General features: G+C 40.6%; 1 protein-coding gene across 5 annotated transcripts in view; it reads left to right on the top strand.

Annotated features, from left to right (window-relative positions):
* The window catches only part of LOC101885008 (ral guanine nucleotide dissociation stimulator), a 30,756-nt gene extending 14,785 nt beyond the window's left edge, over nt 1-15,971 (top strand). For 2 of the 5 annotated variants that reach the window (XM_073935572.1, XM_073935574.1), the window contains exons 12-18: nt 51-146; nt 370-592; nt 4,922-5,173; nt 6,001-6,115; nt 10,098-11,263; nt 11,356-11,458; nt 12,708-15,971. In XM_073935572.1, coding sequence (XP_073791673.1) covers nt 51-146; nt 370-592; nt 4,922-5,173; nt 6,001-6,115; nt 10,098-10,273 — 862 coding nt within the window. In that variant the 3' untranslated portion in view covers nt 10,274-11,263; nt 11,356-11,458; nt 12,708-15,971. Of the gene's footprint in view, nt 1-50; nt 147-369; nt 593-2,282; nt 2,358-4,921; nt 5,174-6,000; nt 6,116-10,097; nt 11,264-11,355; nt 11,459-12,707 lie in introns of all 5 variants that reach the window. The other 3 variants (XM_073935571.1, XM_073935573.1, XM_073935570.1) reach the window with 3 other exon arrangements.

The following is a 15,971-nucleotide window of genomic DNA, read 5'->3' as shown; positions in this document are numbered from 1 at the left end:
ACACACAAACACTCACTCACTCTGGTCTGTGTTGTGTTGTGTGTCTGCAGTTACAGTCAGTCGTGTGAGATTGAGCCGCTCTCTGAATCGGCCTCTAACACACTGCGGGCCAAGAAGAGCTCAGGAATCATGAAGCGGTGGAGCGAGTGAGTGAAACACACACACACACACACACACACACGATGATGTTTTATATGTGTCAAGTTCATGCAGACAGTCCGGAACAGCCTTCGAACAGTTGTGTGAAGTGTGTGTCTCTCTGTCTGTGTGTGTGTGTGTCTCTTTCTCTCTGCGTGTGTGTGTGTGTGTGTCTCTCTGTCTATCTGTGTGTGTGTGTGTGTGTGTGTCTCTCTGTCTCTCTCTCTGCAGTCGTCAGCCGGTGTGTGTGGGCGAGGCGGGCTGCAGCTCTTCCTCCGGCAGTTCTCACTCCAAGTCTTTCGATCAGCTGCGTTTCCCGGTGTGTGTGAGCGGCGGCTCGGTGTGTGACGGCGGAGACTCAGTGAGTGTGACGTCTGCCGGCTCCAGCAGCTCTGATGTGGAGGAGGTGAACATCAGCTACACCTCTGAGTCTCCAGACGCACCTGAGAGGAAGGTGAGCATCTCCATCATCATCATCATCCACAGATCAGAGTTCCACCGCTGCTTGGAGATCTTCCAGAATCTGCTGCTTTCCTCTTCAGTTCAGTGTGTGTGAAGCTCTCAGACTGGAGATCAGTGGTCTGACCGGTCTGCTGGGTTTTGTTCTGCACTGACCACTCCTGATATTTGTCCACTGTTTGTCCACTTCTCAGGTTCTTCTGGACCTGTTCTGCTGGGTCAGTCAGCATCAATACAGTTTATTTTCTCCGGTGGTGCTGATAACGGTTAATATAACGGATGTTATGAACTCTAATACTACGTATACACATTCACTGGCCACTTTATTAGGTACACCTGTCCAGCTGCTCGCTAACACAAATGTCTAATCAGCCAATCACATGGCAGCAGCTCACTGCATTTAGGCATGTAGACATGATCAAGAGGATCTGCTGCAGTTCACAGTGAGCATCAGAATGGGGAAGAAAGGGGATTTAAGAGACGTTGAACGTGGCATGGTTGTTGCTGCCAGACGGGCTGCTCTGAGTATTTCAGAAACTGCTGATCTACTGGGATTTTCACGCACAACCATCTCTAGGGTTTACAGAGAATGCTCCGACACAGAGGAAATATCCAGTGAGCGGCAGTTCTGTGGGCGCAAATGCCTTGTTGAAGAGGCCAGAGGTCAGAGGAGAATGGCCAGGCTGGTTCCAGCTGATAGAAAGGCAACAGTAACTCAAATAAGCACTCGTTACAACCGAGCTCTGCAGAAGAGCATCTCTGAACACACAACACGGCCAACCTTGAGGCGGATGGGCTACAGCAGCAGAAGAGCACACCGGGTGCCGCTCCTGTCAGCTAAGAACAGGAAACTGAGGCTACAATTCACACAGACTCACCAAAACTGGACAATAGAAGATTGGAGAAACGTTGCTGCTCTGATGAGTCTCCATTTCTGCTCACACATTCGGATGCTCGGCTCAGACAACATGAAAGCATGGATCATCCTGCCTTGTATCAGCGGTTCAGGCTGGTGGTGGTGGTGTAATGGTGTGGGGGAGATTTTCTTTGGGTCCATTAGTACCAATTGAGCATCAACGCCACAGCCTACCTGAGTATTGCTGCTGACCATGTCCATCCCTTTATGAGCACAGTGTCTCCATCTTCTGATGGCTACTTCCAGCAGGATAACGCAGCATGTCATAAAGCTCAATCATCTCAGACTGGTTTCTTGAACATGACGATGAGTTCACTGTACTCAAATGGCCTCCACAGTCACCAGAGCTCAATCCAATAGAGCAGCTTTGGGATGTGGTGGAACGGGAGATTGGCATCATGGATGTGCAGCCGACAAATCTGCAGCAACTGTGTGATGCTATCATGACAATATGGAGCAAAATCTCTGAGGAAGATTTCCAGTACCCTGCTGAATCTACACCACCAAGAGTTAAAGCAGTTCTGAAGGCAAAAAGGGTCCGACCCGGTACTAGTCAGGTGTACCTAATAAAGTGGCCGGGGAGTGTATCTACATGATGTTGTTGAGGAGCTTTGCTTCCAGTGCTGTTCTGTAACTGGAGCTCTTTCAGTGTTTGCTCCAGCCGGTGTGAGACTCCGCTGTTGTGCTCCTCCACACAGGACTGATAAAGTGTGTGTGTGTGAGTGTGTGAGTGTGTGTTAGTGACTCTAGCTTTACTTCCTTCCCTCAGACCTCCACGCCCTTCGTAAAACATTCCAATTCTACCTTAGGGAAGTGCGGCCCTTCAGGAGACCTGATACCCACGGTACTCTCTCGCTCTCTCTGTTTTAATCTCTCCATCTCTCTCTCTGATCCTGCACTCCGCTTGTTCATGTCTGGAAAACACTCATCTCTCTCCTCCATTGTGGCTGACCTCATCATCGCTGGTGCTCATCGTGTCTGCGTCTCTGCTGTGTGTGTGTGTGTTTGTGTGTGTGTGTAAATGTTTAGTTTTCTCTCTGGAGTGTGTCAGGACTCCCGACTGAAGAATCCAGCACTGAGTGCAAGTCTTTATCTTGTTTTTGGTCTAAATATCTCAAAGCTCTTAAATCAAGCAGCATTTTCTAGACCAGCAACACACATCGACTTGCTTTCAGAAATAATGAGTCAAACTGAAGTGAATTATTCATTAAAACAAGACAAATAATGTCATTTAGTATGTGTAGGTGTTTCCTACATGGCTTTATATAGTGCAGTAGTGTATGGGCTTGTGTTTAAGGTTGGATATTGCAGCATTCATATAGGAGGTGCAATAAACCTCTAACCTGTTTGTGAAATCGATTGACTGATTCAGTAGTGTGTGTGTGTGTGTGTGTGTGTGTGTGCGTGTGTGTGTTGTGTCTAGAGAGTGCAGCGTTACAGTATGATGCTGAACGGCCTTGTGGGAAACACTGGTGCATGATCAGTGTGGCCAGATATAGATATAGACAGATATAGACTTTTTCCAGCGCAAAAGCTGTCCAAATCCCGCAAACTGCCCAAAATAGTAGATTAATATTTTATTATTTAACCAAAATTACCCAACAAGAGTCATGATAAAGCGCTGAGTTTACCTGCAGGCGCTGCGTGATGCGCGGTGTGTGCTATGCACTGGTCACTACTAGCTGAATGGAGGAGCACACAGTGATGTGTTGTAGAATATAGTTGCACATAGTTGTTGTATATAAAAGTTACGTTTCCAAAACACCCAAATATTGTCAACCCACCAATGCACATTTTTACCGATTAAATTCAAAACACTCAATCTGGCAACACTGTGCACGATCAGAGATGCGGTTATCTTAAACACATTATTACTAACCTTAATGAGACTGTAGATGCGTACTGTAAGTGTGTCTGCTGTAGACAGTCGGGACTCCAGGTGTGTGTGTGTGTGTGTGTGTGTGTGTGTGGTCAGCAGCGCACTGCAAAACTGCTTTTCTTACTTTTTTCTCCTGTTTCTAGTCCAAATATCAAACAAATTAAATCAAGAAGCATTTTCTGGACCAGCAGAACACGGTGTAGGGCAGCACAATATATGAAGATCATATCGCTTAGATATTATAGGATTATATTTGGGCAAACGTCACAGTTCAGTTCACAAGATTTGTGAGATTTTAAAGTTTTTAAAATGTTTTTGAGGCCTGTGAGAGATTAAAGTATTCAAGCACAAGATTCTCTCCCAATCGGAAGTTTAATAAAGGATCATTTTATTGCATTATTTTTACAATAAAGCCTTTTCCATGTAATCTTTACATTTATATATATGAAAGCACAAAGGATGCACAGCCTATTTCACTTTCAGCTTTGCTTTATGGTATTCATCTACGCTTGTAGTTTGTTTATTACATGTTTTGCATGATCTACTCCCCTACAGAATCATCCCGATCAATCTAATGAATGCATCTGATAACACTCTCAGGACCAATGCTCACTATTAAATCATGCACATTATTGAGATATTGGCTGCTTATTAGTGCTCATTATTCTGCATGATCTTATTCTGCATCCCTAACCCAATACCTAAACCACCCTAATATCTATAAATAAGGAGCAAATGTGGAGTTTATTGAGCAGAAGTCATGGTTAATGGTTTGTTAATAGCGAGAACTGAACATTAAAATAAAGTGTGACTATAAAGTCTTTCCAAATAGTGCTATTCAATCAGTGAGATTATAGATACAGTAAACCACCAATATATATCACAGAAATATAAAATATCACAATGTCAGATTATTGCAATAATGTGCAGCCCTAACATTGTGTTGTTTTCAGAAATAAGTCATCAAAATGAAGAGTTTTTCCTTAAAACAAGCTAAATAATCTGAACAAAATAATCTAATTTTCCCTTTAAAGTAACATTATTTAGCTTGTTTTGAGGTAAAACTCTCTTCATTTTGACTCAGTATTTGCTTGACTAGAAAATGATTCTTGATTTAAGAATTGTCAGATATTTGGACTAAGACAAAAACTCTGAGTAAGAAAGTGTTTTTGCAGTGCGCTGTTGTGCACCTCACTCAGATGTGTGTTTGTGAGTGTGTGTGTGTGTGTGTTCAGTGCTGTTGTGCACCTCACTCAGATGTGTGTTTGTGAGTGTGTGTGTTCAGTGCTGTTGTGGACCTTACTCAGATGTGTGTTTGTGAGTGTGTGTGTGTGTGTGTTCAGTGCTGTTATGGACCTCACTCAGATGTGTGTTTGTGTGTGTTTGTGTTCAGTGCTGTTGTTTACCTCACTCAGATGTGTGTTGTCTCCTCTCTAATCCTCCTCATCCTCAGTGATGCCCTGCTGGATCTGCATCTTCATTGTGTGTGTGTGTGTGTGTGTGTGTGTGTGTGTGTGTGTGTTCTGCAGTTCTGGGAGTCCACGTCTCTGTCGTCACTGGATGCCTCGGCTCTAGGCTCGGGTTCGGGCTCCAGCAGCGCCTCCTCGTCCTCGGTTTCCTCCACGCCGGTCAGTGTGTCACGCTCACACAAGCGCTCGGCGTCCGGTGTGTCCAGCTACTCGTCTCTGTCGCTGCCGCTGTACAACCAGCAGGTGGACGACTGCTGCATCATCAGGGTCAGCCTGGACGTGGACAACGGCAACATGTACAAGAGCATCCTGGTCAGAGTCTACAGATCAATTAACTAATCAAAATATCAATCAATTATTAATATATCAATCAATATATCAAGACCATCCTGGTCAGGGTCTACACTTCAATCGTCAACCAATATATCAATTAATCATCAATATTTCAATCAGTAGATCTCTAGAGCATCCTAGTCAGAGTCTTTCCATCAACCAACCAACCAATCAATCATCAATATGTCAAGACCATCCTGGTCAGAGTCTACACTCAATCAGTCAATCAATCTATCAGTCAGTCATCAATATATCAATCAATATTTCAAAGGCATTCTGGTCAGTCCACACATCGATATATCAGGAGCATCCCGACAGAACACATCACATTAATCAATATATCAATCAATCATCAATATATAAATCAGTCATTAGTATAACAAGAGCATCCTGGTCAGATTCAATCAATAACCAATATATCAATTACCAAAATGTCAAGAGCATCCTGGTCAGATTTAATCAATATATCAGTCAATCATCAATATATAAATTAATCATCAATATGTCAAGAGCATTCTGGTCAGAACATGACACATTAATCAATAAATATATCAATCAATCATCAATATATCAATCAATCATCGATATATCAATCAATTATCAATGTATCAATCCCTAATATATCAATCATCAATATATCTAGAGGATCCATATAGTGGGATTATACTTAATATTGGATATGTAAATAAAAATCACAATGTTTTTGTCCATGTGCTGCTCAGAGGAGATGCTCATCTGTGTGTGTGTGTGTGTGTGTGTGTGTGTGTGTGTGTGTGTGTGTGTTTGTTTGTTTGTTTGTTTTTCAGGTGACCAGTCAGGATAAAACTCCTGCCGTGGTGAGGAAAGCCATGGTCAAACACAACCTGGACCGCGAGCGAGCCGAGGATTATGAGCTGGTCCAGAAAATCAGTGAGGAGAAGGGTCAGTCTGACAGAACACTACACACCAGACGACACACATGAGCAGGGCTGTGCTGAGGGGACGTGTGCTGATACTCGGGTGTTCAGTATGTAGGGATCCAGCAGGGTGTTCTCTCAGAATAAAGCCTGACAGGTTCATCAGCAGCAGATGTGAAGCGCAGCACTGCTGTAGAAGGCTTTATTTCACCCGACTGGATGTGCTTTATCCTGATTATTACACAGCTACTGGACACTAAACAACAACATTACACACAAAACACTGCTCTGAGCAGGTAATCGTTTATTAATTCTAAATAAGAGTTTTATTAAAGTAAAGAGTTAATAACTAACAATTTAATTGTTTTATTTTACTAAATTTAACAAAATAACGAGGGTTCAATGCTAAGGATTTTTTAAAATTCAGACATGCCCTGCCAAAATTTACACTTGCCCCATCCTAAAAAGAAAAATTAGTAGCTATTTCTTAGCCACATATGTTAAATAATGTGTCAAAAGCCATATACATAACTGTATGTTAGGGATGCTCATTTCGGTTAATTTTGCTAATCAACAACTGCCGCTTTTTAATAGGATATTAACAGTTAATTGGTCAGATTAATATTAAATTATTATTTAATTTTAAAAAAAAAAGTTTTGTGTCTATTTTGTGTCTGACTGATTTACAGAAAATACTGATTTATTTGACCATGCTAGCATATTATTAACAGGACATAACAGAGCATCTTCACCTGCAGTGTTTCCAACAGCATAGAAGAACAGAATAAACTAAAGAAAAATAATAAAATGAATAGGCCTGCCCTAAACGTCTTTCACTTAAATGACTAATTTAGATTAGGAAACAAAAACACTGACTGATCCTCTTTAAGAATCGGCACAGGCTGTTTATTTCCCAATCATATGTTTTTGTGTTCCGTCAAGTAAATATAGCAGTCTACCTCAAATCGCTTACTCCACGGAAAATATGCGTTTAATTACTGCCCCGCTGTTATTCTTATATCACAAACCCTTTAACACTTTCATCATTTTGATCATGTCTTGAGCGTCTGGTTTTATGCTTCTGTGCTGCTTTTCCTCTCTCACTCGTGGTTCAAGTGCGCAATCAAACAGCAGTATTCTTCTTTCATTTTGCTCCTTTAGCCAGTATGTCTGTGGGCACGTGTGGTCATACATTATCGTCCCGCGAGTTAACAAACATGTGCTGCAGTTTGACATTTAGAGGTTAGGCATTCTAGTGGTACGTGGAGGAATCGCTAAATAATTAAAGGTAAAAAAATGAACACACTTTAAACCTTTGTGCGTACGATAACACCAATGTGATCAGTAAATTGATTTTAATAGGCTAAACCTTTTATTTTATTTTTTATGTTTGTTATGTATTCGATTATTTGAAGCTAACCTCCTCCTCTTATTTGTAACGGTTGTTGGGGCGTATTCCGTATTTTCATATCTCAATGTTGACAGGCAAAGTTTAATCACTTGCTTTTCTGACACACAAAGTCTACTTTAAGGTGCAGTAAGCAGATCTAATTTATAATTTAAATATGTGATCAGAATTAATCTGCCACGTTTTTGAACTGTGCAAAGCTGTAGCTGCTGAATTAGGTCTACTACGCTACTGTATTTCACCAGTCATTATGGTGGTACTTGGAGAGACAGTTTAAGAACCACTGGTTTAACCGAAACCCTTAATCAGTTACAAACGCACCCTTTCAGTTAACGGTTAATTGATTATTTTGAGCATCCCAAGTATACATACACTTTATATTCAGCATAACTTTTCTTTAAATATAGCTGACAATTAAGAAAATTACAATTGTGGTTAAACTAAATAAAAAAATAAATATATATTTATATATATAATAAGTGAATATGTGCACTTTTTTTGGCTCCCACAGACATCGTCACCAAATCAGAGAGGTCAGGCTTTCTCATAGAGTTTTACAAAACTTGAAATGAGACTATCTATAGAATTAATCAATCTAAAAATAGAAACTATGGCTAGAATTATACATTATAGGCCTAAATTATAGAAAGAAATAACAGATGAAGCGAGACTGCAGTCAGATCATGAAGCAGATCAGTGTTAATCTTTCTGTCGAGGTGTCAGTGTAGAAATGAACACATCAATAGGCCTAATGCAAAATATCATAAGATTAAATTATGGAGAGATGATCAGAGGGTAGTTTTGGTCAATTCTCCTAACAGATGAACAGCTCTCAATAATAATTCAGCATGCTTTCACTGTCATATTCAACATGAAACACACACTGCTGGGAATGATGACATCCCGCCCTACTCCTCATCCTCTCTTTATATAGCCGTATATGTGGCTGTTACACAACCATCATGCACTGTGATATAGCCTGGTTCATTGGATTGTTTTGCTTTCTCACTACAATCGATCCACTCCAGAGTTAGTTTAAATTGAGCCGAGATCTCCTCATTCAGGCGATCTGGAACTGATTGATTTGCCACGGATCTGAGCGCAATTGCGGGATTCACATATGCCAAACGAACCGTGCTAACTGGGCAAGCGAGACAGGTTCCCAAACAAATGGCTAGATGTGAAAGCACTCTTAGACTGTATTTGTACGCAATTGACAAACAGTCGCAGCCAAATTACACTTTAGTGATGAGGCAGCACTGGCCCAATCGGACCACTAACCATCCTGTGTACTGTCCCGAGCGTCTCGCACACTAGCCTCGGGCTATCGGGCAGTCCTAATTGTTGAGCTCCGGTAACTGTGAGAGATGTGGTTATTTCTCACTGTTGATTGTAGTTTGTGTGTTTGTACAGCACCTTCACTATAAGTGTTGTTTCAGAGCAGCTTTACAGAGAGTGCACATTACTGCATTACAATCTATATCATACCCATACCTTTATTAGCTACTCTCATCTTTAATTAACCAGTAACTAATAGCTTTTAACAGTTAAAGTTGATTAATTTATATATAACCATAGTTATCCTGCAGTTATACAGGCGATGTCTATAGCCCCTTTCACACATAGAGACCTTTCCGGAAAATTGCCGGCAAAGGTTGTATGTGTGAACAGGCCCTTTTTGAAAATACCGGTAAATTCGTTCTGGCTATTTTCCGGAAAGAGAAGTTGTAACATTACCGGCAATTTGCCGGAATGCTGCGCTGTGTGAATGCAGAAGGAAGATTCCCGTAATAAGCGCGTGCACGTCTAGAACGTGCTGACGTGAGATGTCAGCTTTAGCCAATCACAACAGTCAGACGCATTTACGTCCACGTGATTTGTGAGAATAAAAACCTTTGAATATTTTTCCAGACACATTTAGCTGCTAGAAGTTAGTCAGATCACGTTTATATGTTCTTCTTAATGCCAACTGTGTAAATAATCATCGATGAGATGCTTATGATAAGCCGTTGTTTGTTTACCTTCAAGCTTCAGCCTGTGAGCGCCTGCACACGCACATATTATGAACATCTCGACATGCGAAAGTGATCCTGCGAAAGTTGTTCACAATATTGATCATCCACAGAGTTTGTAATTTAGTCAAATGTTTACAAACACAAGCGCAGCCGTTTAAAGCTCATTTGTGGTGAATGATGTCAGAATTTACCGGTATTTTGGAATGGATGTGTGAATGCTCTTTTCCGGAAAATTTCCGTAACGTCCTCGCCTGTGTGAACAGCGCTTTTTTGAATATACCGGTAAAGTCGTTCCGGAAATTTTCCAGATATTTACCGGTATCACTGTGTGAAAGGGGCTTATGTGTGTCTATTTTTATGCATTATCTAATTATTGTTAGATATTTATTATAAAGCAATGAATGGTATGATCCCTGTTAAAATATGATTTTTTGCAGCTTAAATCAATATCGTGATAATATTGTATCAAATGTGTCAGCAATTAATCGCAACAAGAAAGTGTATTAACCCATTTGCTGATGTTTGCCTTCATTGTTGTGTCCTGATTCTGATGTGCATCCTGTTATTATTGTCTGTCTACGCAGAGCTGAAGATTCCCGACAACGCCAATGTTTTCTACGCCATGAACTCTACAGCCAACTATGATTTCGTCTTGAAGAAGCGAGGTTTCCCCAGATCGGGCCGCACCAAACACGTGGCCAGCTCCACTCTGCCTCGCATGAAGCAGAAAGGCCTAAAGATCGCCAAGGGAATCTTCTGAGCAGGGCAGAACTCTTCTGGAGGCGTCCGGCAGCCCATCTGTGTGTTTACAGTCGTCTGTGCCGTCAGAGAACGCTCCGTGAGGACTGAAGCGCATCAGATGGAGAGCTCACGCCGCGTGAACTGCAGTACTCACAATGCCACAGAGCTGATCACATGACAGGAAGCGGCGCTCATCTGAATGTGTCCGGCGATGCGTCTCCATCAGTGGCGGCTGGTCAATAGGGGGCGCTGGGGCGCCGCCCCCCTTCAAGTTAGCCTACTTTAATATGTTAATATTTATTATCACAAATATTAACAAAATAAATTGATTTAATGATAACACTCTACAGTTAGTCATACTAACATTTATTGAAAATAAAAAAAAATGTATGAACAATATTTTTTCATATGTGTGCGGGGCGCCGGACTAATGAGTGTCTATGTAGATACACGAACTTTTGCAATACATGTGATATGACAAAAAGCTCTAATTGGCCCGTTTTAAATTGTCCTTGGGGCGCAGCACTCTGCGCCCCGAACCCGCCCATTTATGTTGTCAGAACGAATCATATTTGTTTTTATATGGTTGGCCTTATGTGATTGGACCATTCCCACTTGGACCTTTCACTTAGCAAGCAGCTCCTCAGTTAACTGACGACAATTAATAATAGTGGAAGCAAGTGCAATTTCTCGAAATGAAGGAAAATTCCGTTGTATCTTTGCAAAGATATCCTTTCACAAGGCGTTTGGATGAAGAAAAAAAAAGAATCAAGGAGCTTGGACCAGATCGACCTTCCTTGCAAATTCAACAGCAGTCAAGTGATCGTGGACGCGCGCACACTCGGGGCTTTTCCAGCACTTGTTATGACAAACGGAGCTGGCTGGCAGGTTGTGATGTAAGTCATGCCTTTTACTGTTTCCCGTGTTTGCTGTTTGCCGTGAAGGACATCGATTCAGTCCACATCAGGGGGAGCATCCAGCAATTCCAGCAGGACATACAGAAGATCAGGTAGTTGCTGTTTTTTTGTTTTGGATTTATTATGATTATTACTAATATTATTATTATTATTATTATTCATACACTTTCTTATTCCTTTACAGAAATTCTCTCCATTCCCTGGTTGACCAATGCAGTGAAGGTGGTTTTCAACAGAAGAGGCGGCGGTCCCTCAGTCCAGAGGTTCATGAACAGATAGCAGCAGAAGTGAGTTTTTATTTTAATCAAAATAAGTCATTACAAACAAGCTAAACTGTATTGTTTAGTTACCTTCTATGGGAACTTGTAAATATCCTTTTCATTGATTTTAAGATAAAAATAATAATAGAGCAATTCCCTGCAAATGTTAACCTTTTCATGAAAAAAATTAAGTTCTCAACAAAATACCGAAACTGTTTCTGTGTTTTTTGTGTGTGTGTGTAAGCAAGTATTTTACAGTACTTTAGACATACTCAAATGTCTCTGTCAATGTTTTAAAAAATTTTTTATTTATTTACCCAAGTCACATGAAAGGCAATTTCACATCCGTCACACCCATAATACAGAGGTGTCAAATCCATAACTAAGCTTTTTCCTCATAAATGAAAAATTATCAAATAAAATCAATCATGTTTGTTTTATAGAAGAAAAAAAACTCTTAACCTCCTGCTTAGCATTATTTTGGGGGGTTTTGCAGTTTAACAGACAGAATTTCTACTAGGCCTGTTGTATACTGCAAACTCACAGACTTTTTTTAGTTACATCCATAACTCCTTTGTTTATTTTCCTCATTTAAAGTACAAAACATGTTTACAGATTGATATTAAGCTGATCTTATAGCTACGTGGTCAGTAGTTTTGGAAAATATAAACAGATATTTCAATATAATGTTAACATACTTTCTCTGTGAATTTATGTTTTGAGTTTTTACTGCAAATGCCACATCCATAATGCTGGAACTGCTCAATAATAATTTGAGGAGTAATAATATTGTAGTCACCAAAACATTTACCCAGAGATAGTAAATGAAACAATACAGTTTAATTTGTTGCAAGCACACTGGCTTGTTTATATGATACAATGACCAGGTCTTTTTCAAATAGGAGTCTTTAAGTGTCTCATTATAGAAGCATTATATAAAAATAGTTGATAAGAATTTTGAATCTAAGTGTTGTTGATTTATAAGCTGGGAATAGTGGTCTGTATAAAACTATGATAAATGTAAATGCATTTTTATGACTAGGTGATCTTCTTAAACGTATATACTCTTTAAACTATTATCTAAAATGATTTGTTATTCTTCAGCTTCTCCTAGTGGAGCTTGACATGTTTACTAAGAATGAATGTGTTTATGAGGTTTTGAGAAAGTATGAATTTAACCACTACAACTGGTCTGCCTTTATAACTCAACCTGGTTATTTTAATGTAGCAGTTGAAATTGACACATAATTACATCATTTTTGTCTTTATCCTTTAGGTCTGTGATACCATACTCACACACACACTGGAGCGGTTCTCCTTCACAGACCACCTCGTTAGTGCCACATTGCTGCAGGCAGACAGGTTTGAGCAGTATACAGTAGCTTTTCCAGAAGATGCACTTAGCAGGACTCTGAAAGCCTATCCTGTGCTCGATGGAAGTAAGCTAAAGACAGAGCTCAGTCTCATCTACTCCAAGGAGCCTGCTGAGTCTTTTCAGAGACTGTAACTCTCCTAAAGATTCTGGTAACTACGCCTATGACCACAGCAGAAGCTGAGAGGTGCTTCTCAACTTTGAAAAGAATAAAAACTTTTCTGAGAAACAGCATGACCCAAGAGAGGCTGAATGCATTGGCCATGCTGTCAATAGAGAAGAGACTAGTGACTGAGATGACTGACTTTAACCAAAAGGTCATTGAGAAATTTGCAAGCCAGAAAGAAAGGAGAGCAAAATTTATTTTCAAGTAGTGCTACTGGCCAGTGATTAGGCAACATCTATGTGTGTCTGTGCGTGTGTTTATTGATTACTTCATTACTGATAATAAACCTAAATTGAACTAAAATTTTCTGATTTATGAAGCATTTGTTGTATGCTTTAGTCATATTTTTGTTTTTTCATACATCACCTGATAAATGGCTTTTACACTGTTGCATTACCAACCGTTAGGTCAGTTCTGGTGTTTGCGCCCCCCCACATTTTTTTAGCACCAGCCGCCACTGGTCTCCATGCTTCACGCCGGTGCTCAGGCCACTTCTGTCTCAAGCTTTACTTTCTCACATGACTGTGAAAATCGTCGTTTGACAACAAAGTCACTTTTTGGCCTCTATAAAGGAGGTTTGTTTGTAAATTTGCATAGTGAACATGATGAACACGTGTCTGACATGATGAGTGTTTTTATTATAAAGGGGAAATGAATGTCTCCATTTTGCCGACGCTCTCGTCAGCTGGGTTTCCATCAGCCTGTGTTAATTAAGTATCACAAGAGAAACGAGTGAACTAAAAAAAAAAAATCGCTAAAGTTTTTATGCTCACTTGAGCACTTGATGAACGCTACACCCTCATGACTCCATCTTGCTTGCCTTGTTTGCTTTTGGTTGCTAGGTTACCAATACTACAGTGAGCCGCTCTAACAATAGCTGTGTTTCCATCCAAAGATGCGTAAAACTGTAATATGGTATTAAGCATTAGACACTGTTATCAGATATCACTGAGGGAAGTGGAGTCTGCTGCACTGTGGGGATTCTCCACTGTGCTGTTTGTTCTCCTCTAATAATTGAGCTGCGCCTCACAACACCAACACCAAACGCAGTGAACACGGTGAATGCGGTGGCTTTTGGAGACGTGAGACGGGAGTGCAGACAGATGCTCAAGACAGTTCTGGAGGGAATAATAGAAGAAGAAGAAGAATACTGAAGCACTGTGATGACGGAGGGCTGAGGCCTTTTACAATCAGCACAACAACATTTAAAGCTGCAAACCAACAGTAATGATGCAAAGTCCCTCAAACACACTATTATATCTGATCAGCATCTGGCAGAAACTACAGCACTGAACACAGACACTGATGAAGCGCAGGCAGGTTATTCACTAATTGTGTTTATGCACACTGGACAAAACGTTCATCCTACTCATGTTAAGCGCATCGTGACGTTTCCATTCAGCATTTTGTTTAACGCGATATTCCAGAAATGTGCATACAAATAGGTGGATGGAATCACCGCTAATGATGGAAACGCTCCTGACTCACATTTATACTTTTTGGCGAAAAGATCTGCTTCAGGTCACTATGGAAACCCGGCGATAGAGAGCTGCAACTCGTTCTCATGAAGCTTCAGTATCTTCGCATTCGCCTGACTGGCTGGAAAAAGAACTTCAGCTGCTGTGTGGAGTAGGGTCTGTCTGCTGACTGCAAGACGAGTGCAACATGAAGGGGCGTAACTTGTAGTACGTTAGAGGCGTAACATGAAGTTATGAAAACCCACATGTCATAACTATGTTGTCGGCAAGATGGCGCTGTACATTAGTTATTTACTTCTACACCTACTCTACACCTAAACCCAACCATCACAGTTATTAATAATGTCTACACCTTCCCCAACTATTAACCCAACCATCACAGTTATTAACGTCTACCCCAACCCTAAAAACGACCATCATCATCATTAATGTCTACACCTTCCCCAAACCTAAACCCAACCATCGTCTTTGTTAATGTCTACACCTTCCTAACCCCTAAACCCAACCATCTCAGTTATTTACATCTACACTTATTTTCATCTCTCATCTCGCGAGTATTTCCATCTCTCATCGTTCAATGGGATCTCGAAAACTGCAAGTTAAGCCTCTCTAACTTACTGCAAGTTACATCCCTTCATGTTACGCCCCGTCCTGCAGTCCGCAGACAGATACACCTGACTGTGTGCGCACATTGATGTGTGAAAGCCCCTTCTGTAATGCACTGTGTTTGACCCGATATTCTGACTGTAGTGTTGGGAGATTTGCTGTGTGTTGTCGCTCTGTATCAGTGCTCCAGAGACTCTGGCACAGTATTCCTGCACTGGGAAACACAGAGTTTCTCATCAAATGTGGGAAAAGAGAAGTGGATGTGAAGTGTAACGCCAGTCTGTAGATCATTAAGACTGAATCTGTGTGAGTGTCTCGGTGAGTGTGAGTGTGTGTGCATGTGCTTGCTACACGTTTAATGTCTGTGTTTTGCGTGTTCATGTCTTGTGTTTTTTGACAACGACACCCAAAGGGCCAAAGATCTCAGTCGTCCAGTGAGGTCAGCACTGCCTGTTCAGGAAACCGAGATCAGATCTGAACACCACCGCTGTTGGTGCCATTTGTCTTTTTCACTGTCTAAACATATTTACAAAAATATACTTTACTATAACACACACACACGCTGATTTTGTATGTTCTTTTTTGTAATTTTTGTACAATATGAATCGTCCTTTGTACTTCTGCCTTTGGTTTGGTTCGTGAGCGTGTATGTGTATTTATTGATTTGTAAATACTTTTTGTAGCATTGTACATTTAGTTTCCTCTCCCATGTAATTATGAATTAATATGTACATATGAATATATCTACGCGAAGTTTATACCGCTGCAAATAAGGGATTGTGTTTCTTTTCAGCTGTTTTCTGTTTGTCTCGTCTTTTTTCATGGTTTCAATTTGATATTGTTATTATTTTCTCCTTATGATGCACTGTTTCTAATATTGAAGAAAAAACAGCTAATAAACACATGCAGTGCGTTTCA

The sequence above is a fragment of the Danio rerio genome, chromosome 21 (assembly GCF_049306965.1).
Source record: "Danio rerio strain Tuebingen ecotype United States chromosome 21, GRCz12tu, whole genome shotgun sequence".
Taxonomy (NCBI): Eukaryota; Metazoa; Chordata; class Actinopteri; order Cypriniformes; family Danionidae; genus Danio; species Danio rerio.
Note: the sequence above shows the minus strand (reverse complement) of the source record. Positions and strands in the feature narration are given on the sequence as shown.